Here is a 25,652-nt window from a genome sequence, read left to right as displayed (position 1 = left end):
AGAAGCAAAATGGTCACCACGTAGAAAATGTTGCATCTGCGATACGATTTGATATTGGCCTTCACTTGAACCAGTGGGAGCGAGATCGTCAGGGGGAGGAAAACCTTCAGTTTGCTTGGCTTTCAGATGCTATTGGGGCTCTTTGATCCTGGATTATTATACAGAATTAAGAAGGAAACCCCCAAAAACGTCAACCACCAGCTCAAATCACTTCCAAACACTTGCAATGAAGTAGCAGCCTAGTAGGCATACCCCACTGGGCACAGACATCAGTTCAATATCTAGTTTTGATTTACGTTTGGTTGAGTTGTCAACTAACGTGAATTGAACGAGAAATCAACAAAAAAACGTTCACTCTGTCATTGGATTTAGGTTAAAAGTTCAAAATCCCCTTACATTGATGACTTTTAGCAAATCCAATCCGTTTTCCACGTTGATTAAACGTCATCGCATTGCTTTTTGTTGTAATTGAAATGGTGTGGAAACAATGTTGATTAAACTAATTTCTGGTAGTAGGCCGAATGTATTAGCCTCATCATAAAAATATAAATTGTGGATAGTTTGGCCATTCATTTTAATTAGCCTATCTAGGTAAACCATAAATACCGTAAAGGTTTCTGTCTGTCTCTCTGTCCCCGCCTGCCTCCCCACCCCCTCGCTCTCTCTCTCTCAATTCAATATTAATGTATATTCAAAAGGGCTTTATTGGTATAGGGAACATATGTTTACATTGCTAAAGCAAGTGAAATAAACAAGAAACAAAAGTTAGAAGAAACTAATTTAACAACGTCAACCAAAAAATATTAAAACTTAACAGTAAACATTGCACTAAAAAGGTTATAAAAACATAAAGACATTTCAAGCGTTATATCATCATCTATGTAGCCTACAGTGTTTTAGCAGTGTGCAAATAGTTGTAGTACGAATAGTGGGGGAGAAAAAATCATCTCTCTCTCTCTCTCTCTCTCTCTCTCTCTCTCTCTCTCGCTGACACACACGCACGCACACACAGTTCTTACTTTTCTGTAGGCCTACTCGTGAAAGGGATCCCGCAGAGGACATCTCTCCATAACAAGATGCTGCCAAGAATGTGTCGATTGGTCTCGTCGCACTTCAAAGGATATAGCGTTCGAGGCAATCAGTGAAGACAAGGTTGCTGAAAGTTTGTCACCTAAAATTACTGGGAGAGATAGCTTGCAGAAGGGATACCACCGGAGCCCGGATTTTGGAATTGTTTCTACAATCTGTTTTTATTCTATGGTATTTTTATTTCTTCACGCTAATTTACAGAACACGTTATTATTATTTATTTTTTCAGTAAAGGAGTCTGACTGGATGAGAATTGAGACACTGCAAAATCTCGTTTTCTAGATAMGATTTTGTTTCGGTGCGCTGCGACCAGTCAAAAGGCTACTTTGGCCACAGATGCGCGTAGTGGAGACACAAAAACTGATGGCCGCTTTGCCGGGGACCGATCACTTTCTACAACCTTTCTTACAGGTGAGGAGGAAAATATGTTTGGAATGTTTTTGGAGGAAATTTGGTATAGGAGAGACACTTCAGTGTTACTTTAGAGTACATTTTGAAAGTGCCACGTGCAATAATTGATTCATTTTCTCCCAGTTTCTTTTTAGGAATTCGTATTTTTTATTCATTTGTTAACAGTATTTTACTGTTACTTTAGTTTAGTTCATTAAATACATAGAAAAAGTATAACATATATTTTAGAAATAAAAATGTTATAGTCCACTGTAAAAGGTCACCACTGTTCTATTGTTTCTCGGTAATCACTATAATATATTGATTTTGTATCTTGTTTTTTACTCAAGAGTATCAAATTCAATAGTGTACCGCATGTCTAACATCCATTCTCTCTCTACTCCACAGCACCGCATAGCCAGCTCCTCTCCTGAGAACGAGCCCCATCCCCTATCCTCCTTCCTGGCCAGAACCTGTGGCCAAGCCCATCTGGGAGGCAGTGGAGTGGGGCAGGAGCGGCAACACAATCCTTATGAGGGGACCATGAGCTCCATGACTGGGATGCTCCAGCTGTGGGGCGGGGATGTGGTCCAGAGCTCTAGTCTTGGGGTCCAACAGGTGGCAACTCTGACAGTGCCAAAATTATCTTTTCCTGGCCACATCCAGAGTGGACTGGGCCCTCACCCCCACCACCACCACCACCACCACCTMCATGAGCTGCCTCTCACCCCTCCGGCTGAGCCCTCCTCCACCCCGACTGCCTACGCCTTTGATCTCTCTCCAGGAAAGATGCTCGCTCCTCAGGTCCAGGGTAGCTCTCATACCCCATACTTCAACCACCAGAACAATAGTATTGGGCAGAACTTTCCTAACTTCCTCCAAGTTTCCACAACAAGACACCCCTACCACCCTGGTGGGTATACAGAGGAAGGTCAGCAGTGGTGGAGCCTGCCGCAGACCACCAGCAGCCCCCATGGCCATCACCAACCTCACAGCCACCCCCACCATCACCACCCTCACCCCTTTGCCCTSGGCAGACAGCTGGTGTTGGGGCACCAGCCTCAGATCGCGGCCCTCCTCCAGGGCTCATCCAAGGGCTTGCTGGGCTCCACACGCCGCTGCAGGCGCTGCAAGTGCCCCAACTGCCAGTCCACTTCTGGAGGCACAGGGGCTCCAGCAAACCCAGAAGAACCAGGCCGGAGGAGGCTCCACATCTGCCACCTGCCCGAGTGTGGCAAGGTGTATAAGAAGACGTCCCACCTGAAGGCCCACCTGCGCTGGCATGCTGGGGAGCGGCCCTTCCTCTGCAGCTGGCTCTTCTGCGGGAAGAACTTCACACGCTCGGACGAGCTACAGAGGCATCTGCGCACACACACGGGGGAGAAGCGCTTCAGCTGTCAGGCATGTGGGAAGAGGTTCATGCGGAGCGACCACCTAGCAAAACACGAGAAGACCCACCAGGGTAAGAGGGGACAGCCAGAATCAAGGGACAGCCAGGGCCCCCAGCAGGAGGCTCCACAGCGACCGGGTGGCAGCAGGGGACCAGACAGGAACATCAAGAAGGAGTAGAGAAAAGACCAAGAGAGGTAAGCCAAGGGACTCACAGTCAGTGTGCTGTATTCTGAGACCCCCAGCGCCAGTCTCTGTGTGTGTGGAGTCCAGGTGATGAGACCCTCAGAAAGAGCAGAAAGGCAGGAGGGCCAGTGTGGAGACTGAGAGTCAAGGGCAGATCAGTGATTCAATGGCCTTTCTCTTGAAAAAAGCGACTTCTTGCAAACACACAAACTTTTACACTGTCAAACCATTGTCTTGACAATGTGTTTGTCATGGTCATTGTAGCCAGCATTGTCCCCGGGCCACCAGCAGGAGGCCTGTGATCTTCAGAGGCCGTTCTGTTCAGCATGCCTGCCTGCCTGTGTGGAGACTCGCAATAAAAGCAGGAGGGCTGAGGTGATTGAATATTCCTTTCTCATGGACCCCTAATGGAGATAAGTGGTCTCAGAGAATGACCAAAGACATCAGAGAGGAAGTCAGAGTACAAAGATTCATGGAAATAATGCTGTTTACTATGGTTATTTTCATTCAGTCTGCCAGCAGAGTTTTTTCAGTGTTACGGTTTTCAATAATAAACACTAACTACACCACAATGGTCTTTTGACTTTATGGTGTTTATATTTTAGACAGTTTGTGGTATGAGTATCTGTTGCCGGGTATATCATTTTTCATGTATCTTAAATTGTCAAATAAAACAAACAAACAAAAAAACACTAGAATTTATTGTGCTATTAATTAAGCCTTCTATTTTTGATAAATTAAAATTATTGGCTTATTTTTAAGTGTGTATTTTTTTACATTTGTATTGTAATTATAAAACGTCTTATGAATGAATTTGATATGCATAGGATAAATGACATTGCAAATTAATTGGAATTTGGTAGCCAGAAAGTTTTAAAAGTAGTGTGATTCGATAGACATTGATCTACATTACATGAGCATAAAATCTCAAATAAGCAAAACTAAGTTAGAGTAAAAAACAGCTTGATTTCATTCAAATAAAACAAAAAAAGATAACACTTTTCAATAATGATAGATTAAATTATTGTTTTGCAATGTTGTCAACTGTTGGCAGTTACTATTTAGCCAGTTAATAATCTCTCTATGGGTCGAGGTATAGCAACAGAGAGCTCTAACAAGGAAGGAAACTCCCTTGTTTATTGGCCCCCAGCTGATACCAGTGTCCTTTGATTTAGCCGTGGTGACAATTTATGATCCCACCCTTCCCCCGTTCGCATTTTTTCAATTCTTGCCAAATCTGACATACATTGCCAGAAACCTCAGCATTCCACCTGAAAAGCTATATTTGAACATGTGTGTGAGCATCTTTTATCCTCAGGTAGCCATATGCAATCTACCACCAGGAGCCCTATATTGAGCATTTAAAGTTGTCTCTCAACTCACCATTTGATGGCGCTAAATACCTACAGTATTTTTCCAGTACACTCCCCCAAGGACTGTCATGTAGGCAAAATGAACCGCAAGCAAACACCTACGGATGTCTGAAACGTTGTTCCATTTGATGCGAAATACATCAAATTACTCTTGCTTATTGGTGCTATTGTTCACTTTTGTATTGTTTTTGTGGGATTGTTGAGAGTGGTAGTATTCATTTCACAAAGGCAACAGTTAGTGTGTAGGCTAAATGAAGGAAATGGGCAAGGATGTTCCGAGTTTTTCAGGATAAGAATTCTCACTATCAGTTCCTTTTTGACAGTCTTATAACATGACCACGACCAAGATCAGAATAATGATAGGGGGACAAACAGCAGCGCAGTGTTGCATGTTTTATTTATTGATATAGTCCCACAGAATATTATTTACATTCATAATGACATTGACAGATGAACAACCCCTTGATCTTTGTTCCCTTTTCCTCTCTCCTTCAGCTATGAGTGGGCTTTGTGTGAGTTTCCGTGTGTTTTCTTCAGATAACGTTGGAACAATGGCAGTGTTAAAATAGCTGCTAAAATGAAGGAAAACGTATCAATTATTACTGCGCTGCTCGGTATGTATAGAGTAGACAATCATGACTGCAGCTGCTCAACTCCTGGACAGATTCCGTCCCACAATCAATTTCAAAACTGTATCAGGACTACAACGTCATTACTGTATGTCAACACTCTTGACCCAAAGGCTTCTTTATGAAATAGTGACGAGGATGAATTCAGGATAGGAGCATACTGGTAAGCTATATAAAAAGAGAGACAGAGAATAGACATGCCATTATCGCCCACTAGTCTTTGCTTCCCTTCTTGTACAAAGTGATAGAAGCTGTCACACGTAGCAGTGGCATAATGGTAATATGGTTCGCCTGTTTAAGATAAAGCAACAGTAAATAGTTGGCGACTTAAGAAGCGGTCCCAAATGTCTATAATTTCTTTATGAAACCAAATTGTGTTAAAAATGTCACCATATGAAGTTCAATCATGTATAAACTCTTGACAAACTTAGGGGTACTGTACTGTATTTGCAGTGTRAACAGCTACCATCGCATCACAGATGCAATGTACCAGTCACATATACATACCAACATGCRCACACACACACACACACTGTCAACATCAGAGACCATTGGTTACTTTTCCAATTCTCTCACAGAAACACCATAGAGGGCTGCAATTCTGCTTCACTTTTCACATCACAATAGTAAGTAGAGGTTTCAAAATAGTAGAAAATATAATATAATGACAGAAATACCCACAAAATAATCCTTATTACAAGCTAGAGATACCATAGTAATAGTAATATAGCAATATTAGGGTAATCACAAGGAGTGACCCCGCCCCAGGCCCCCAGCCAGGGGTCTCTCAGCCTGCCACTCATTAACTCCAGGGTGAAGTCTCCTCTAGGCACAGATCTAGGATCAGCTTCCCCATCGCCCAAACCGAACCTTAGCCATTACTGGGGATAACGCAAAACTGAACTAATATCAGCATCTAGGGGCAGCTTTCAGTATGAGGCCAAAGGTCATCACACATCATCAGCACTCATGCTCATGCAGAGAGAGATCTGTCAGCTGATCATGGTTGCCAGAGTAATTTGGTGCATAATCTCCTCCCTCCCCCGGCATGGGTCCATGGTATCTGTCAGTACCACCCTGAGAAGACAGGATAAGACAGAGGCAGCGTGTTCAGTTACATGCACATAGTGAAGTCATACTAGGGCCAAGAGGCTTAATATGTCAATTACATTTATATCAAAGCCTTTAAAACCCTTTCCTGCAGTCAAATGACCTAATGGCCTCATGGGTGGAATGTTATTAATCATTTTCATGATTTCATAATTAATAAACATAAAATWAAAAAAAATGCTTCTAATTTCTATGTCAAACAGTTTTGTTATATTTGCCTCTTCTTTGATGTATATAAAGTGTAATATTGGGATGCAAACTCAAAATTGAATACATTTCAACTCTATATCTGACATGGTACAGGTGTATTCTTGTTTTTAAGCCCATAACCATGTGTTTATACTTTTGTTTCAAAGTAGTTTTAAGACTACCAAGAAACACTGTGTGATTTAGCCCACTGCAGTAACATGTTATTAAGACCCTGCCTAGMCTTGCAGAGAGGAAAGAGGAAAGACAAAGGTGGTGGTATGTTGAGTGGTTCAAAAGCAAGATCCTGTCCTTGCATCAACCCTGGGTGGAGACAGGAAGAGTGACCTTACTGCCCTCTAGCAGTACAAGGTTGCAGTCTGAACTCACTTAGCCTTCTGCCCTAAATCAACCTATTGCAGGAAATACAAGTATGATATGGAATGATATCAGTCCTCTCACCTCTATATCAATTGTAGGTTTCCAAATACACCAGAAGAGTTTCAAATACCCCCCATCTACCCACTGATAGGGCAACATTAAACTTTTTTTCAAAGGCCCGAAGGGTTCTCTATTTGTCTATCTACAAGAGAGACAGAGGAGGAACTAAAATGAAGTGTGGAAACAGACGTGATACGCCTCTCTGATAGGAGTCCTGTAATCAAACCCATTTCCTCCCCATTTTTTTTTTTAAACATTTATTTAACTAGGCAAGTCAGTTAAGAACAAATTCTTATTTACAATGACGGCCTACCCCTGCCAAAGCCTAACCCGGGCGACGCTGGGCCAATTGTGCGCCGCCCTGTAGGACTCCCAATCACGGCCGGTTGTGATACAGCCTGGGGAGTCTGGCTAAATAAAATAAACTACCAGCCAGGGCACTGGGCTAGTTATCCCCAGGAACTGAAACATCTGTTCTCAACTATTCCCATAAATAAATCAAAAAAGAGATATGTGATCATATTGTTATTTTCCAATATAATCTATTTTTGGCTTGAAGGAAGGGAAAGGGGGATACCTAGTCAGTTGTACAACTGAAAGCATTCAGCCAAAATGTCTCTTCATTAACCCAACCCCTCTGAGTCAGAGAGGTGTGGGGGTTAATCGACGTCATGGAGCAGTTGTTGTTGGAGGTTAACGCTCAACGGCAGAACAGCAGATTTGGCAGTTGTGGATTCAAACCAGTGACCTTAGCGTTAATGGCACAACGGTCTTAACCACTAGGCTACCTGCCGCCTTAGTTGTGATCAATTTGCAGTGTACAAATTATTATAACTATGTTCCGGCACCCTGACCATCTGCTCCGACAAAAATTTGGCCTGCGGCTGAATCTAGTTGCCTACCCCTGCTTTATGGCTTCTATGGTGTTTTTATAGGAACTGACCACATATCAGTGTGACAGCCTGCCAGGGTGCTGTTAGTATTGTAACCCTGGCTGGGAACAACAACAGGATATCTTCCATTAGGAAAGAGGAGAGGGCTGCCCCAGTCATTTCCCTTTAGCACTGACAACCACGACAACCCCAGGCCAATGTCCAGGGGGATTATTTGATAAAACAGTAAAGAGCTATTTATAAACTAAACTATTTGCTGATCTGTTTGTGATCTGAAGTGATGAAAGAGTTTATGGGAGCCTTGGGAGGTTAATGACAGAGATCCTACTCATGGTGGTGAGTCCTAAGTTAAATAACTCACACTTTCCTGTACTGTAAATCAATGATGTTTCTGTAGAAATTTGTGGTCAATCTCAAAATAGGACTTGGGGATAGTAGTATTTCCCTGCAGTGTGGTTGAGTACCTGCAAGCTGTGCTGGGCAGGGGGGCGCAGGCCATTGCTGAGCTGCTGAGGGCTGGTCAGAGGGAGATGGGAGGGACGGGGTGTCGCAGGGCTAAGATACAGTGGGGACTGAACGAGATAAAAGATAAAAGAGGATTGAATAACAAAGAGAGAGAGAGAGGGAGAGAGAGATGAACCTGGAGAAGAGTTCCCTAAGCAAGCTGGTCCTGGGGCTCTGTTCACAAACACAAACACACCCCACAGAGCCCCAGGATAGCAACAAAATTCGACCCAACCAAATCATGAGAAAACAAAAAGATAATTACTTGACACATTGAAAAGAATTAACAAAAAACCAGAGCAAACTAGAATGCTATTTGGCCCTAAACAGAGAGTACACAGTGGCAGAATACCTGACCACTATGACTGACCCAAATTAAGGAAAGCTTTGACTATGTATAGACTCAGTGAGCATAGCCTTGCTATTGAGAAAGGTCGCCGTAGGCAGACCTGGCTCTCAGGGGAAGACAGGCTATGTGCACACTGCCCACAAAATGAGGTGGAAATGGAGATGCACTTCCTAACCTCCTGACAAATGTATGACCATATTAGAGACACACATTTCCCTCAGATTACACAGACCTGCAAAATTCAAAAACAAATCCAATTTTGATAAACTCCCATATCCATTGGATGAAATAACACAGTGCGGAATCACAGCATCAGGATTTGTGACCTGTTGCCACAAGAAAAGGGCAACCAGTGAAGAAAAAAAACACCATTGTAAATACAACCGATATTTATGTTAATTTATTTTCCCTTTTTTACTTTAACTATTTGTACATTGTTACAAGACTGTATATAGACATAACATAACATTTGAAATGTATTTATTATTTTGGAACTTGTGTGAGTGTAATATTTACTGTTCACTTTTTATTGTTTATTTCACTTTTGTTATTCCATTTCACTTCAAAATAATTTTCCATGCCAATAAGCCCTTTGAATTTAATTTCATTACATTTAATTGAGAGAGAGAGGAGAGGAAAGAGAGGAGAGGAGAGAAGAGGAGAGAGAAGAGAGAGAGAGAGAGAGAGAAGAGAGAGAGAGAGAGAGAGAGAGAGAGAGAGAGAGAGAGAGAGAGAGAGAGAGAGAGAGAGAGAGAGAGAGAGAGAGAGAGAGAGAGAGAGAGAGAGAGAGAGAGAGAGAGAGAGAGAGAGAGAGAGAGAGAGAGAGAGAGAGAGAGAGAGAGGAGAGAGAGAGAGAGAGAGAGAGAGAGAGAGAATGTGAGATTTCAATTAAATATATTATATCCAGTAGTTGCTGACACTGTTTTATCTTCACTTGCTATGACTATCAGATCAGCCTAGTGAATTTATTGTCGCAGTCAGTGTGGTAGTAGTACCTGTGTGTCTGCAGGGGGCTGGCTGGGCAGGTGGAGGGAGGGCAAGGAGGTATTGTAAGAGCGCAGGTTGGGTAGCCGGTGGCGGTCAATGGAGGCAGAGGAGTGGGGTCGCAGGCCAGAGGTCGGTGCAACGGGAGCATTCATGGCTCCTCTCAGGCTGTTGGACTTACTCTCCCTGCGCTGGTACTCTATAGGAGACTGGAGAGCTACGGACCACAGGAGATAGGAGATGACAGGAGGATAGTTGGAGGGATAAGAATTGAGACACAACCATAAAGTTGACACTTAACAAATGGCACCACTAATTTATTTATTGAGCATCTATAAAATGTATCCATAAGGCAGAATCAATCAAGTAATGCAGTTTATCATTTAATAAAATTAATCAATCAATTAATACATTCTATAAAACACAGCTTAAAAATATTCTGAAAAGTTTTATCATATTTCCCAAGGACATGTACTTGTGTGTGAAAAAACTAGAGAAACAAATGTATGCCAAATGAGACCCTACTCCCTATATAGAACACTACTTTTGACTAGAGTCCTACTGTTCAAAAGTAGTGCACTAAATAGGGAACAGGATTCCATTTGGGACACATAGAGTGCATTCGGAAATTATTCAGACCCCTTGACTTTTTCCACATTTTGTTACATTACAGCCTTTTTCTCAAATTGATTAAATAAAATGTTTTCCTCATCAATCTACACACACTACCCCATAACTACAAAGCGAAAACAGGTTTTTTCAATTGTTTGCTAATTTATAAAAAATAAAACAAAAATACCTAATTTAAATAACTATTCATACTCTTTGCTATGAGACTCGAAATTGAGTTCAGGTGCGTCCTGTTACCATTGATCATCCTTGAGATGTTTTTACGACTTGATTGGAGTCCACCTGCCATATATTCAATTTATTGGACATGATTTGGAAAGGCACACACCTGTATATATAATACCCCAGAGTTGATAGTGCATGTCAGATCAAAAACCAAGCCATGAGGTCGAAGGAATTGTACGTAGAGCTCCGAGACAGGATTATGTTGAGGCACAGATCTAGGGAAAGGTACCGAAAAATTGCTGCAGCATTGAAGGTTCCCAAGAACACAGTGGCCTCCATCATTCCTAAAAGGAAGACGTTACGAAGCACCAAAACTCTTCCTAGAGCTGGCCGCCCAGCCAAACTGAGCAATTGGGGAGAAGGGCCTTGGTCAGGGAGGTGACCAAGAACCCGATGGTCACTCTGACAGATCTCCAGAGTTCCTCTGTGGAGATGGGAGAACCTTCTAGAAGGACAACCATCTCTGCAGCACTCCACCAATCAGGCCTTTATGGTAGAGTGGCCAGACGGAAGCCACTCCTCAGTAAAAGGCACATGACAGCCCGCTTGGAGTTTGCGAAAAGGCACCTCAAGACTCTCAGACAGAAACAAGATTCTCTGGTCTGATGAAACCAAGATTGAACTCTTTGGCCTGAATTCCAAGCATCACATCTGGAGGAATCCTGGCACCATCCCTACGGTGAAGCATGGTGGTGGCAGCATCATGCTGTGGGGATGTTTTTCAGCGGCAGGGACTCGGAGACTAGTCAGAATCGAGGGAAATATGAACAGAGCAAAGTACAGAGAGATCATTGATGAAAATCTTCTCCAAAGAGCTCAAGACCTCAGACTGGGTCGAAGGTTCACCTTCCAACAGGACAACAACCCTAAGCACACAGCCAAGACAACGCAGAAGTGGCTTCGAGACAAGACAAGTTTCTAAATGTCTTTGAGTGGCCCAGGCAGAGCTCAGACTTGAATCTGATCAAACATCTCTGGAGAGACCTGAAAATAGCTGTGCAGCAACGCTCCCCATGCAACCTGACAGAGCTTTATGTGGATCTGCAGAGAAGAATGGGAGAAACTCCCCAAATATAGGTGTGCCTAGCTTGTTTCTTTTTGCCAAATTTATTTGCTTTGTCATTATGGGGTATTGTGTGTAGATGATGAGGGAAAAAAACTATTTAATCAGTTTTATCAAAATGTGGAAAAGGTCAAGGGGTATGAATACTTTCCGAATGCACTGTATGTATGTGGCCCGTGGTGGTCAGCAGCAGTACCGTTGAGGAAGTTCCTCTGGGTCTCCAGGATCTGGACAACGTCGTTGACCCAGGCCCTCCGAGTCTCCTGGGACGAGGCCTGCAAGACGAAGCGTGCCACGCTCCCATCAGCCCCGCGGGACGTCAGGACCAGACGACATGGGTCCTCCTCACAGTGGTCCTCCACACCCAGACAACTGAGCTGCAGCACAGAGAGACAGGGGTCACACACATTTACATTTTAGTCATTTAGCAGACGCTCTTATCCACAGCGACTTACAGTTAGTTTGTGCATTAATCTTAAGATAGTTAGATGGGACAACAACATATCACAGGCATACAGTAGTAAGTACGCTCTTCCTCAATGTTGTAGTTATCAGCAAATTCATGTACACACACGTCATTCTCACCTTGATGCTGTTTTTAAAGGTGTACCCTGGCAGAGAGAAGCCCTTCTTCCTATCGATTGGTTCACTGATAATGACCAGCTGTTCAAACAGGAAGACCCGCCTCTCTTTGGCACGGGACAGGAAGCTGCTGTCCTGCTCACTAACTGTAAAGGTGTCCTGCTGCAGCAGTTTCCCCTGGGCTGTGATCTTCCCCTGAGAGACAGAGAGAGAGAGATCATGGAAGGCGAGAGAGAGAGAAGGAGAGAGAGAGAGAGAGAGAGAGGAGAGAGAGAGAGAGAGAGAGAGAGGAGAAGAGAGGAGAGAGAGAGAGGAGGAGAACAGAGAGAGACGAGAGAGAGACAGGACAGAGAGAGAGACAGAGCAGAGAGAGCAGAGAGAGAGAGAGAGACACATAAGAAAACACAACATCATGTGGAGAACAGAGTCTGGTGTTAGGTATCTCACCTCAAAGCCCTGCAGTCTGCCCACGTTCATCATATCATTACATCGCTTGGGCACAAAACACATCACCTCCACCGCTTCTCTGTGGGAGAGAGGAGGAGGGGTGGAGATAGGGAAGATGAGGACATGAAATAGAGAGAGAGATGGTGTGGATTGCAAAGACAATTATGGTTTGTAATGCTGAAAATAGTACTTTTTTCGCTTTCTTCAATAGAGCAGGGAGATTAAACTGTGTGCAGATTTATAGTAATATCACAAGTGAGTATTGGAATGTTTTGACCATGACGGTTTGTGCCATAGTTTTGGGAGAACTCTCACCTCCGCTGCTTGAGGTATCCCTTCTCCTGTTTGGTGTAGTACTTCAGGAAGTCCTGAGGGATCAATTAGAGGAAGTTTATTTGAATGTTTTGGAGGAGACTCTAAAAGGATTAGTCTACAAATAGGACTGAGCTATTCTGTTGTGTCAGTGCATACGAGTTACATATAATCGATCCACGTAAGAGTTACATATTTATCCACTGTACTAGATCCTTGAGCCGAGTGCCTAGTGACCTGTTCGAGCGTTGCTTCATGTGCTAACATAAGTTTCAACATTAATCTGCTGACACATCTCCGCCTTGAAATTAGCTGTCATCACCTGTCTCGCTGGGTATGTGGTCTTAACCTTTATCTCCCAGTGATCCCAATCGTATTCTCTGCTTTCTGCCTTTTCATTGTCTCCTCCATATCTCTGTGCGCATGTGACAGTGGTCACTTCCATACTACACTCTATTCGTGGAAATCAAGATCATTCATTACTAGGTCATAGATGACATCATGCTTAATTGTAATTCTGACATAACCTACCATATAACCACATCATAGATCACATTAGCCGCTGCAGCGGACACACACTTTGCACACCATACTCACACACATGTCATCTACACCCATATTGCACACATAGACCGTTCGCGACACTACAGGCACACTTTTATCAGCACAACGATCCAGGTACACACTCAACCGACACACCACACAGATACACACACATATACATACAGTTACGACACCACAACACACACACACACACTCACACACACTACACACACAGATCACATACATCAGTTCAGGGCTATCAGCGACATCACTACACACACACAGAACGTATCACACACACACTACACACCGTATTGCACACACTCACACCAAACCCCACTTGAGCGTGTTGGTATTTCATTGATCTCTGTATCTGGTTTGATATAAGCAGGTGCTTGAGTTGTTGTCTGTGCCAGCTGCTGTTCTCAGCCTCCTACAGAACCAGAGAGGTTGGCGCTCCTCATGCAACATACATAGAATAAGGGCAGGTTTGGGTCATGTCACTGAACCATAAACATAGAAAGATGATGAGCCCTGAAGATACACGAAGTCAGAACCAGAGTTAGATAAATAAGAGGAATTGGGCTAGAACAATGCTAATGGGGTTACTGCTCTTAACTGCCCTGTAGTTGTACTGTGAAGAGTCACTCACCTCAAAATAGGTCTCGATATACTCTGAGACAATGTGCTCTGACTTGGGCTTGTTGCTGAGCAGTACACTAAACGTTACATGTGGAGAGCCCGTCCTAGAAGGTCCAAAAACATTTATTAGAGAATGATGAGAGATAGATGACAGATGGTAGCGCATGTGGTCCGAGTGTGTGAGTGTGTGTGAGAGGAGTTAGTGTGGAGCAGGTCTGTGTGTGTGTTGTGTGTGTGATGTGTGTGTGTGTGTGTGTGTGTGTGTGTGTGTGTGTGTGTATGTGTGTGTGTGTGTGGTGTGTGTGTGTGTGTGTGTGTGTGTGTGTGTGTGTTGTTGTGTGTGTGTGTGTGTGTGTGTGTGTGGTGTGTGTGGTTGTGTGTGTGTGTGTGTGTGTGTGTGTGTGTGTGTTGTGTGTGTGTGTGTGGTGTGTAGGTTAAGTGCCTCCCCAGCATGGCTGCCTCTTAACTCTTACTCCCCGTAAGTTTGACTCCGTTCTCCTTCCCTCCAGGATCTTTGAATAAGACAGGAATTTGCCTATTAAATGGTTGGCGGCTTGGTGAATCGTTTATTCGCCCATTGCTTAATTAAACATGGTTGAGTAATGAATGAACTGGGACGACAGAGAGAGAGAAGAGAGAGAGGAGAGAGAGAGAGAGAGAGAGAGAGAGAGAGAGAGAAGGGAGCGACTGGAAAGGGGGATGACTAGATACAGTAAATAGAGAGGAAGACAGAGGGGGAGACAGCAAGGCGCTGTGAAACTACACAAAATCAATTGAAGTGCTCCCTCTGTTTAGAGGGCTGGTGTGTGTATCAAATAAAATAAAATTGCATTCGATGTGCAGTGGTACGAGGTAATTGAGGTCAATACTGTATGTACATATAACTAGGAATAAAGTGACTAGGCAGCAAAGTATTTTTAGGGCCTTCCTCAGACACCGCCTGGTATAGAGGTTCTAGATGGCAGGGAGCTCAACCCCAGTGATGTACTTGGCTGTACGCACTACCCTCTGTAGCGCCTTGTGATTGGATGCCCAGCAGTTGCCATGCCAAGTGATGATGCAGCAAGTCAAGATGCTCTCAATGGTGCAGCTATAGAACTTTTTGAGGATCTGAGGGTCCATGCCAAATCTTTTCAGCCTCCTGAGGGGGAAGAGTTGAAGGAGAGGTTGTTGTTCTTGCACCACACTGCTAAGTTTCTGACCTCCTCCCTATAGGTTGTCTCATCGTTGGCGCTCTTGGGCACAGGGACTATGGTGGTCTCCTTGAAACATGTAGGTATTACAGACATTTCAGGTGTAATTTGAAAATGTCAGTGAAGACAGTTGCCAGCTGGTCAGCGCATGCTCTGAGTACGTGTCCTGGTAATCCGTCTGGCCCCGCGGCCTTGTGAAAGTTAACCTGTTTAATTAAAGGTCTTACTCACATCGGCTACAGAGAGCGTGATCAAACAGTCATCCGGAACAGCTGGTGCTGTCATGAATGGTTCAGTGTTGATGCCTGGAAGCAAGCATAGAAGTAATTTAACTCGTCTGGTAGGCTTGCGTCACTGGGCAGCTCCCGACTGGGTTTCCCTTTGTAATTCGTGATAGTTTGCAAGCCCTGCCACATCCGACGAACATCAGAGCTGGCATAGTAGGATTAAATCTTAGTCCTGTATTGACGCTTTGCCTGTTTGATGGCTCGTCGGAGGTCGTAGGGGGATTTCCTATAAGCGTCCGGATTAGTGTTCTGCTCCTTGAAGTGGCAGAACTAGCCTTTAGCTCAGTGCGGATGTTGCCTGTAATCCATGGCTTCTGGTTGGGATATGTACGTACGGTCACTGTGGGGACGACATCGTCAATGCGCTTATTAATGAAGCCGGTGACTGATATGGTAAACTCCTCAATGCCATCGGATTAATCCTGGAATATATTCCAGTCTGTGCTAACGAAACAGTCCTGTAGCTTAGCATCCACTTCATCGGACCACTTCCCTATTGAGCGCATCACTGGTACTTCCGGTTTGAGTTTTTGTTTGTAAGCAGGAATCAGGAGGATAAAGTTATGGTCAGATTTGCCAAATGGATGGAGGGAGAGCTTTGTATGAGTTTCCGTTTGTGGAGTAAAGGTGATCTAGAGTTTTTTCGCCTCTAGTTGCACAGGTGACATGCTGGTAGAAATTAGGTAAACTGGATTTCAGTTTCCCTGCATTAAAATCACAGGCCACTAGGAGTGCTACCTCTGGATGAACATTTTCATGTTTGCTTATGGCCCTATACAGCTCGTTGAGTGCGGTCTTAGTACCAGCATCGATGTGTGGGGGTAAATAGACAGCTACAAAAAATATACTGTGGATGAAAACTCTCTTGGTAAATAGTATGGTCTACAGCTTATCGAGCATGACCTCTAGAGTTCATTAATATTAGAGATTGCACACTAGCTGTTGTTAACATAGAGACACACACCTCCCCCGTGAGCTTACACAAAGCTGCCGTTCTGTACTGCCGATGCATAGAAAAAACAGCCAGATGTATATTATCCATGTCCTTGTTCAGCCACGACTCAGAGAAACATAGGATATTACAGTTCTTCAGGTCCCGTTTTTTGGATAGTCTAAAACGAAGCTCATCCAGTTTGTTTTCCAGTGATTGTACATTCGCCAATAGAATCGAGGGTAGAGGCGGTTTATCTACTCGCCGATGTAGGGGTGACCGCGCGTCGCCCTCTCTTGCACCGTCTCTTTCTCTTCCGACTCTCTGGGATTAGAGTCTGTGTTAGCCTATAGAAAATAATGTATGAATGTGTGTACGTGTGGAAAGGGGCACAACTTTAGTTTTAGAAGTGGGGGAGACATATCTTGTTATGGCTGCAGGGGGCGTATTGAGTAACTGGAAAGAAGTGACCATTTTCAAACGGCCTCGTACTCAATTCTTGCTCGTACAATATGCATATTATTATTACTATTGGATAGAAAACACTCTCTAGTTTCTAAAACCGTTTGAATTATTTCTCTAAGTGAAACAGAACTCTTTTTACAGCCCATTTCCTATCCGGAAGTGAGATTTCCAAAAGCGAGGTCTCTCTTCAAGAGCTTGTCTATAAAAGGGCATGTCACTTAKGACTGTAGAAACACGTCATACACCTTCCCCTGGGTGTCATGCGGAAGTGAGAGCAGAAATGACTTGATTATCTCGTTCTGGGATTGAATACAACCTCTTGGAGTGAGAGGTCCGCCATTATTTTTTTTTGGAAGGCGCGAAGTTGGACCTGGAATCGCCTCCTGGAAAACCGTCTTATAGGTGAATATGATCTCCGGCTTCGATTTTATTTGATACATGTCACAATATCATCCTAAAGTATGTTTTTTCAATATAGTTTAATTATATTATTGAAATTTATTCGGGACTTTTGACGTGATGCGTTGCAAGAATTTGTTCAAGAAGGAGAGGTTAGCGCCGCACGGCCAGTGTGCTTGCTAATTCAAGAGGGAAATAGTTTGTTCTGGATCCAAACAAAGACGGTTCTGAACAAAGGACCCCTTGTACAACATTCTGATGGAAGATCAACAAAGATAAGGACCCAATTTGGGATGCTATTTCATATATCTGTCGAACTGTGCTATCGCTACCGTTTGCCCTGAATCAATGCTGCTGTGTGTTAGCTATTGTAGTAAGCTAATATAACGATATATTGTGTTTTCGCTGTAAAACACTTAAAAAATCGGAAATATTGGCTGTATTCACAAGATCTTTGTCTTTCATTAGCTATCCACCATATATTTTTCTGAAATGTTTTATGATGAGTAATAGTAGTTGACGTTGGTGTCTGTATTTACTCTGACTACTCCCGTGCGATTTCTGACTGTAGCTATGATGGTAGCTATGATGGTAGCAGTAATGTAAAACTGATTTATAGCTCAAATATGCACATTTTTCGAACAAAACATAGATTTATTGTGTAACATATTATAGGACTGTCATCTGAGGGAGTTTTTTCTAGGTTATTTAGGTTGGTTCTAGGTTAGTTAGGTTGGCTTTGTGCATGCTACCTGCATGCTACCGTTGCTGTGAAAAATTTCTGTCCTCTTTTGTATTTGGTGGTGAGCTAACATAAATATACGTGGTGTTTTCGCTGTAAAACATTTTAAAAATCGGGCATGTTGGCTGGATTCACAAGATGTTTATCTTTCAAATGCTGTATTGGACTTGTTAATGTGTGAAAGTTAAATATAAAAAAAAAAATAGATTTTGAATTTCGCGCCCTGCACTTGAGCTGGATGTTGTCATAAGTGTACCGGTGTCGGGCTTGCAGCCATAACAGGATATTGTTATTATTTTAAATATTTAAAAATAATCCAGTTGGATTAAGCTGCAGGGGCAGTATTGAGTAGCTTGGATGAAAGGTGCACAGAGGTGCCCAGAGTAAACGGCCTGCTCCTCAGTCATAGCTCCTAATATATGCATAYTATTAGTAGTATTGGATAGAAAACACTCTGAAGTTTCTAAAACTGTTTGAATTATGTCTGTGAGTATAACAGAACTCATATGGAAGGCAAAAACCTGAGAAAAAATCCAAACAGGAAGTGGAAATTCTGAGGCTGATAGATTTTCAACCAAGCTCCCATTGAAATTACAGCGAGATATGGATGAGTTTTCACTTCCTACGGCTTCCACTAGATGTCAACAGTCTGTAGAACTTTGTCTGATGACTCTACTGTGAAGGAGACAGGAATGAGTCACCACTGCCATGAGGTGACCATGCTTTCACCATGCGCATTCACATAAGAGGGAGCTCCGTTCCATCGCTCATCTGAAGTCAATGTAATTCTCCGGTTGGAAAGTTATTCAAGATGTATGTTAAAAACATTCTAAAGATTGATTCAATACATCGTTTGACAAGTTTCTACGGACTGTTACGGAACTTTTGGACATTTCGTCAGGATTTAGTGAACGCGCTTTCCTGACATTGGATTTGTATACCAAACACGCAACAAAAATAGCTATTTGAACATAAATGATGGACATTACCGAAATAAAAAAAAACATTTATTGTGGAAGTGGGAGTCTTGGGAGTGCATTCCGACAAAGATCAGCAAAGGTAAGTGAAGATTTATAATGCCTTTTATGAGTTTTGTTGACTGCACAATGTAAACTGAGGTTTTTGGATATAAATATGAACTTAATCGAACAAGACATATATGTATTGTGTAATATGAAGTCCTATGAGTGTCATCTGATGAAGATCATCAAAGGTTAGTGATTAATTTTATCTCTATTTGTGCTATTTGTGACTCCTCTCTTTAGCTGGAAAAATGGCTGAATTTTTCTTTGAGTTGGTGGTGACCTAACATAATCGTTTGTGGTGCTTTCGCTGAAAAGCCTATTTGAAATCGGACACATTGGTGGGATTAACAACAAGATTACCTTTAAAATGGTATAAGACACATGTATGTTTGAGGAATTTTAATTATGAAATTTCTGTTGTTTGAATTTAGCGCCCTGCACTTTCACTGCCTGTTGTCATATCGATCCCGTTACCGGGATTGCAGCCATATTAACACTCCAAACAGCCTACCCGACTGCTGGGAGGCATCTACATGGTCCTAAAACACACTGTTGGCTCGTTTTGTATCGCGTTCCAAGAATAAAACTGGGGGGACAAAAATGCAATTTCCGAATGGGGAGGGGGGTGCCCCTGCATGTACACGGACTGTTTCCTGCCACGGTCCTGCTCTTCCTCTCACTTGGACCAATTTTTGCTTTGAGATCCTGATCTCAGCACACAAAGCACAGCTGTTTGTGTGTGTGTGTGAGTGCGAGTGTGTTTGTGTGTGAGTGTGCACTAAGTACCAACACAGCTGTTTATTTGCTTTCAATGTCATTTATTGAGCTATTCTGTCTTATTTGGTTCCACAGTTTCATCAACAGTCTGGCGTTTTAACACTGGCTCTTTGTAATTGGATCTGTGAGCTGTGACCGCAGCATAGTAAAAAGCTCTGTCGATAATTATGCCTGCACTTATTATTATTCTACTGGCTTTCCCCTGTCCTCTCCTCCAGGCAGCCTGAACAACCAAGACATATCTGGCGGCAGTAGGCCAGAGACAGAGACTCTAAACACAGTCAGTTCTCTGAAGAGACCAGTACTTCTTACCAAACACACAGAAAAACACAGAGATAAACCCTGGAACTTCATTCCAAATACAAGCAAACAGAATCAAAGACAATGTAAGGAGCTAGGTTTTCATGGTGTGTCTGCAAATAAAGTCACACTTGTGCAAACTCACACACACTCATTTGCACAAACGCACACACACATGCGCAAACACATACGTCCACGCACACGCGTGCACACACACACACTAGACACACACACACAAGACACACAGACTCACATGCTTGATGAAGAGTTGGGCCAGTCTGTTGGGCTCAGCCACACACTTCTCCAGCTCGCCCAGAAGATAGCTATGACACACAGAGCAGAGAAGGGGGTCAAAAACCAGTACACACTCTTCTACACACACAGGCAGAGGGGAAGAGACATAGACACACACACAACTACACCGAGAGTACAAACCATTAAGAACACCTTCCTAATATTGAGTTGCATCCCTTTTGCCCTCAGAACAGTCTCACTTCGCCGGGGCATGGAGTATACAAGGTGTCGAAAGCGTTCGACAGGGATGCTGGCCCATGTTGACGCCAATTCCTCCCACAGTTGTGTCAAGTTGGCTTGATGTCCTTTGAGTGGTGGATCATTCTTAATACACATGGGAAACTGTTGACAGTGGAAAAGCCCAGCAATGTCGCAGTTCTTGACACACACATATCCGTGCACCTGGCATCTACTACCATACCCCGTTCATAGGCACTTAAATCTTTTGTCTTGCCCATTCACCCTCTGAATGGCACACATACACAATCCATGTCTTAACTGTCTCAAGGCTTAAACATCCTTCTTTAACCTGTCTCCTCCCCTTCAGCTACACTGATTGACGAGAATGTAACATGTGACATTCATAAGGGATCATAGCTTTCACCTGGATTCACCTGGTCAGTCTATGTCATGAGCAGGTGTCCATAATGTTTTTTACATTCAGATGTACACACAGAGAAACAAACACAGGAGAGAGAGAAATAGATGCACACACACAGCTATATGAACACACACACGCCCGCACAGAACACAGGAAATGTCTGACACAGCCAGGTGGATTCAGTGTGACAGAATAAGACTGTGATAGTGCTGATAAACATGCTCCAGTCTCAGTGTGCACTCTAAAACAGGAAACACTTCACATCAAGGTTGTTCAGTATACACGTATACAGGTACAGCACGTACACGTACACACGTACACGTACACGTACACACACGTACACGTACACACACACACACACACACACACACACACACACACACACACACACACACACACACGAGACCTACTCTTTATGCCAGTCATAGATCTGGTGAATGTTCCCGAACACTATCTTGTCTTTGCCCTTCATGTCCTCTGGGATCCCCTGACTGGCCATGCTGGCCATGTAGCCCTGGGCAGAGCAGAGGAGACACATACACACATACATGCATAGATCAATGCTGAGGGGTCACACACACCACTGCAGGAAGGAAAATACTGCTACTTCACAGAAGATCATCTGGCTATAGTCATCTTTGTGTATATGGTAGAGAAAATAGGGCAACTGCTATGAAATAACACAAAAAGGAGACTTGAAGTGTACTTTATATCATACAAATAACTAATAAAGGTGTCCGCATCAAACATGGTAGATGATAGATTTGTTACACACCTCCACTATGAATCCCAGATCGTCAACATACATCTTCTCTGTCTCTATCAGCTCTGTCAGCACATATCTGGGGAAAGGGGGGAGATAGAGAGAGAGAGATTTGGCTGCAGTAATAGAGGGCAGCCATTAAACAGTGTGACTTCTCTCATAACAGTGAGGGATGGGGTTCTCCCAGAGTGGAACCTGCACTTCCATCACACCGTTAGCTCTCATCATCATAGGAATTGCGCCCCAAATTGCGCCCTATTCCCTATAGTGTGCTACTTTTAACAAGGGGTGCACTGTGTAGGGAATAGAGTTCCAGTTGGGGCGTAACCAGACACTTAATGGATGAAGCACCAGGAGCACTCCGATGCTGCATTATACTGTGGTGGAAAACTGACAGTCCAGTCCATTAATGGGATAGGGGCTATGAAGACTGGACACAGTGTGGGTTGACGTGGAGGTCACCACCACCTACATGCTCTTCTCTAAGGCACTCCTCCTGTCCTCTTCACTGTCCATTGTGGCTGACCATTGGCTGGTTGAGTCACCAATCAGGGAGGAGCCATCTTCTTCTTCCGAGAGAATGGTGGAAGATTGATGGTTCTGAAACAGAGGGTGGAGAGGTGAGCTCATGTATTCACTCCAGGTCCATTGACTATATGCATATGTCTGCTGTACAAAGAGAGCATAGAGCCCAGGCCAGACAGACCGACCGACCGACAGACAGACAGACAGACAGACCAACAGACCGAACGAAAATCAGACCCTTCATTAACTGGACCTCATCTGCGGCTGGCGGCTGGTTCCTAATCCAGGAAGCAGCCGTCCATGGGAATGTGAGCGAGGAAATAGGGAGAGTACAGGACAAGGCCAGCACCCTGTGGGTTGTTCCAGGAGAGAGATTCCTCAGGAAAAGGACAGCATTCTGTTGGCTGTTCCAGGAGGGAGACTCCTTAGGAAAAGGCCAGCAACCTGTTGGCTGTTCCAGGAGGGAGACTCCTTAGGAAAAGGCCAGCAAAACCTGTGGGCTGTTCCAGGAGGGAGACTCCTTAGGAAAAGGCCAGCAACCTGTGGGCTGTTCCAGGAGGGAGACTCCTTAGGAAAAGGCCAGCACTGTGGCTGTTCCAGGAGGGAGACTCCTTAGAAAAAGGACAGCTTCTGTGCTGTTCCAGGAGGGAGACTCCTTAGGAAAAGGCCAGCAACCTGTTGGCTGTTCCAGGGAGGGGAGACTCCTTAGGAAAAGGCCAGCAACCTGTGGGCTGTTCCAGGAGGGAGACTCCTTAGGAAAAGGCCAGCAACCTGTGGGCTGTTCCAGGAGGGAAACTCCTCACTACTTATCCTCTCGGAAAAATACTGCCTGCTGTGCCACTCCAAATCCCCAGTAATCCGATAGCAATAAGCGTTTTTCCATCTCTCTCCCTCTATTAATTTTTCTCTCTCCCTCTCTCCTTTTTATTGAAACTGCTGAGGTTATTTTAGAGTTTTACATGTACTGGAGAGAGTGATGGAGGTGGTGAAAGAGAAATAATGAATAGAGTCAAATAGTCAGATACGCAGAGGGAGAACGAGGGGTACATTTTGTGTGCCAGAAAGGGGTTCCCTATGTCATTGATTCCAAACTCCAGTCCTTGAGTACACCCAACAGCATACAGTGCATCTGGAAATTATTCAGACACCTTGATTTTTTCCAAATTTTCTTACATTACATTGATCAAATAAAATATAAATCCCTCATCAATCTACACACAATACCCCATAATGACAAAGCAAAAACTGGTTTTTAGAATGTTTTGCAAATGTATTAAACATTTTAAACGGAAAGAGAATTTGGTTTCTCATGGTCTGAGAGTCCTTTAGKGGCCTTTTGGCAAATTCCATGTGCCTTTTACTGAGGAGTGGCTTTCGTCTGGCCACTGGAAGGACCTTTGTCAGAGTGTCACTCTACATCCGGCGCCGACAGAGATGGTCGCTTTGTGTTCTTAGGAAACTATGCAGTATTTTGTTTTTTTATGTATTATTTCTTACACTGTTACCCCAGGAAATCTTAAGTCTTATTACATACAGCCGGGAGGAACTATTGGATATAAGAGCAACGTCAACGTACCAACATTACGACCAGGAATACGACTTTCCCGAAGCGGCTCCTCTGTTTGTTCCACCACCCAGGACAATGGATCAGATACCAGCAGGCGACCCAAAACAACGGTGCCGCAGAAGAGGCAGACGGAGCGGTCTTCTGGTCAGGCTCCGTAGATGGGCACACCGCCCACCGCAAGGGTTACCTTCCAGAGAGACATCAGAGATTGTAACATTCTCTGTTTCACGGAAACATGGCTCACTCGGGATATGTTATCAGAGTCAGTACAGCCACCTGATTTCTTCACGCATCGCGCCGACAGAAACAAACATCTTTCTGGTAAGAAGAAGGGCGGGGGTGTATGCCTTATGTCACGACTCGTTAATCATAAGGCTTATGATTAACGAGTCGTGATGTCATCATAACAACATACAGGAACTCAAGTCCTTTTCTTCACCTGACCTAGAGTTCCTTACAATCAAATGACGGCCGCATTATCTACCAAGAGAATTATCTTCGATTATAATCACAGTCGTGTACATCCCCCCCTAAGCAGACACCTCGACGGCCCTGAAAGAACTTCATTGCACTCTATGTAAACTGGAAACCACATATCCTGAGGCTGCATTTATTGTAGCTGGGGATTTTAACAAGGCTAATCTGAAAACAAGGCTCCCTAGAATTTATCAGCATATCGAATGCGCGACCCGGGCTGGAAAAATTCTGGATCATTGTTACTCTAACTTCCGCGACGCATACAAAGCCCTCCCTCGCCCTCCATTCTGCAAATCTGACCACGACTCCATTTTGTTGCTCCCAGCCTATAGACAGAAACTAAAACAGGAAACGCCCGTGCTCAGGTCTGTTCAACGCTGATCCAAGCAATCTGATTCCACGCTTCAAGATTGCTTCGATCACGTGGACTGGGATATGTTCCGGATAGCATCAAACAACAACATTGATGTATACGCTGATTCGGGGAGAGAGTTTATTAGCAAGTGCATCGGTGATGTTGTACCCACGGCAACAATTAAAAACTTCCCCAACCAGAAACCGTGGATTGATGGCAGCATTCGCGCAAAACTGAAAGCGCAAACCACTGCTTTTAATCAGGGCAAGGCGACCGGAAACATGACCGAATAGAAACAGTGTAGCTATTCCCTCCGCAAGGCAATCAAACAAGATAAGCGTCAGTATAGAGTCGCAATTCAACAGCTCAGACACGAGAGGTATGTGGCAGGGTCTACAGTCAATCACGGACTACAAAAAGAAAACCAGCCCCGTCGCGGACCCCGATGTCTTGCTCCCACACAAACTAAACAACTTCTTTGCTCGCTTCGAGGACAATACAGTGCCACCGACACGGCACGCTACCAAAACCTGCGGCCTCTCCTTCACCGCAGCCAACGTGAGTAAAACATTTAAACATGTTAACCCTCGCAAGGCTGCATCCTCAGAGCATGCGCAGACCAGCTGGCTGGTGTGTTTACGGACATATTCAATCAATCCCTATCTCCGTCTGCTTTTCCCACATGATTCAAGAGGGCCACCATTGTTCCTGTCCCCAAGAAAGCTAAGGTAACTGAGCTAAACGACTATCGCCCCATAGCACTCACTTCCGTCATCATGAAGTGCTTTGAGAGACTAGTCAAGGATCATATCACCTCCACCCTACCTGATACCCTAGACCCACTCCAATTTGCTTACCGCCCCAATATGTCCACAGACGACGCAATCGCAATCACACTGCACACTGTCCAAACCCATCTGGATAATAGGAATACCTATGTAAGAATGCTGTTCATCGACTACAGCTCAGCATTTAACACCATAG

At 44.0% G+C, this 25,652-nt stretch overlaps 2 protein-coding genes across 2 annotated transcripts in view; one reads left to right on the top strand and one right to left on the bottom strand.

The window, feature by feature from the left end:
• Nucleotides 1-1,252: 1,252 nt before the first annotated feature.
• Nucleotides 1,253-3,682, top strand: LOC111969842 (transcription factor Sp5-like). The gene is made up of 2 exons (XM_023996199.2): nt 1,253-1,500; nt 1,888-3,682. The coding sequence occupies exons 1-2, from the start codon at nt 1,426-1,428 to the stop codon at nt 3,046-3,048; spliced, it is 1,236 nt and encodes a 411-aa protein (XP_023851967.1). The 5' UTR covers nt 1,253-1,425; the 3' UTR covers nt 3,049-3,682.
• Nucleotides 3,683-4,807: 1,125 nt separating this feature from the next.
• The window catches only part of LOC111975393 (rho guanine nucleotide exchange factor 25), a 55,282-nt gene continuing 34,437 nt past the window's right edge, over nt 4,808-25,652 (bottom strand). Inside the window, exons 4-16 of the mRNA XM_070442895.1 lie at nt 23,846-24,010; nt 22,217-22,344; nt 21,757-21,823; nt 21,392-21,495; nt 20,308-20,409; nt 13,978-14,044; nt 12,786-12,838; nt 12,471-12,597; nt 12,027-12,218; nt 11,638-11,818; nt 9,535-9,740; nt 8,151-8,258; nt 4,808-6,133 (exon numbers count right to left, since the gene is read on the bottom strand). Of these exons, the coding sequence (XP_070298996.1) occupies nt 6,017-6,133; nt 8,151-8,258; nt 9,535-9,740; nt 11,638-11,818; nt 12,027-12,218; nt 12,471-12,597; nt 12,786-12,838; nt 13,978-14,044; nt 20,308-20,409; nt 21,392-21,495; nt 21,757-21,823; nt 22,217-22,344; nt 23,846-24,010 (1,617 nt within the window). The 3' untranslated portion in view covers nt 4,808-6,016. The remainder of the gene's footprint in view (nt 6,134-8,150; nt 8,259-9,534; nt 9,741-11,637; nt 11,819-12,026; nt 12,219-12,470; nt 12,598-12,785; nt 12,839-13,977; nt 14,045-20,307; nt 20,410-21,391; nt 21,496-21,756; nt 21,824-22,216; nt 22,345-23,845; nt 24,011-25,652) is intronic.

Source organism: Salvelinus sp. IW2-2015, linkage group LG1 (genome assembly GCF_002910315.2).
Source record: "Salvelinus sp. IW2-2015 linkage group LG1, ASM291031v2, whole genome shotgun sequence".
Taxonomy (NCBI): Eukaryota; Metazoa; Chordata; class Actinopteri; order Salmoniformes; family Salmonidae; genus Salvelinus; species Salvelinus sp. IW2-2015.
The sequence above is the reverse complement of the archived record's forward strand: the minus strand, read 5'-3'. Positions and strand labels throughout refer to the sequence as shown.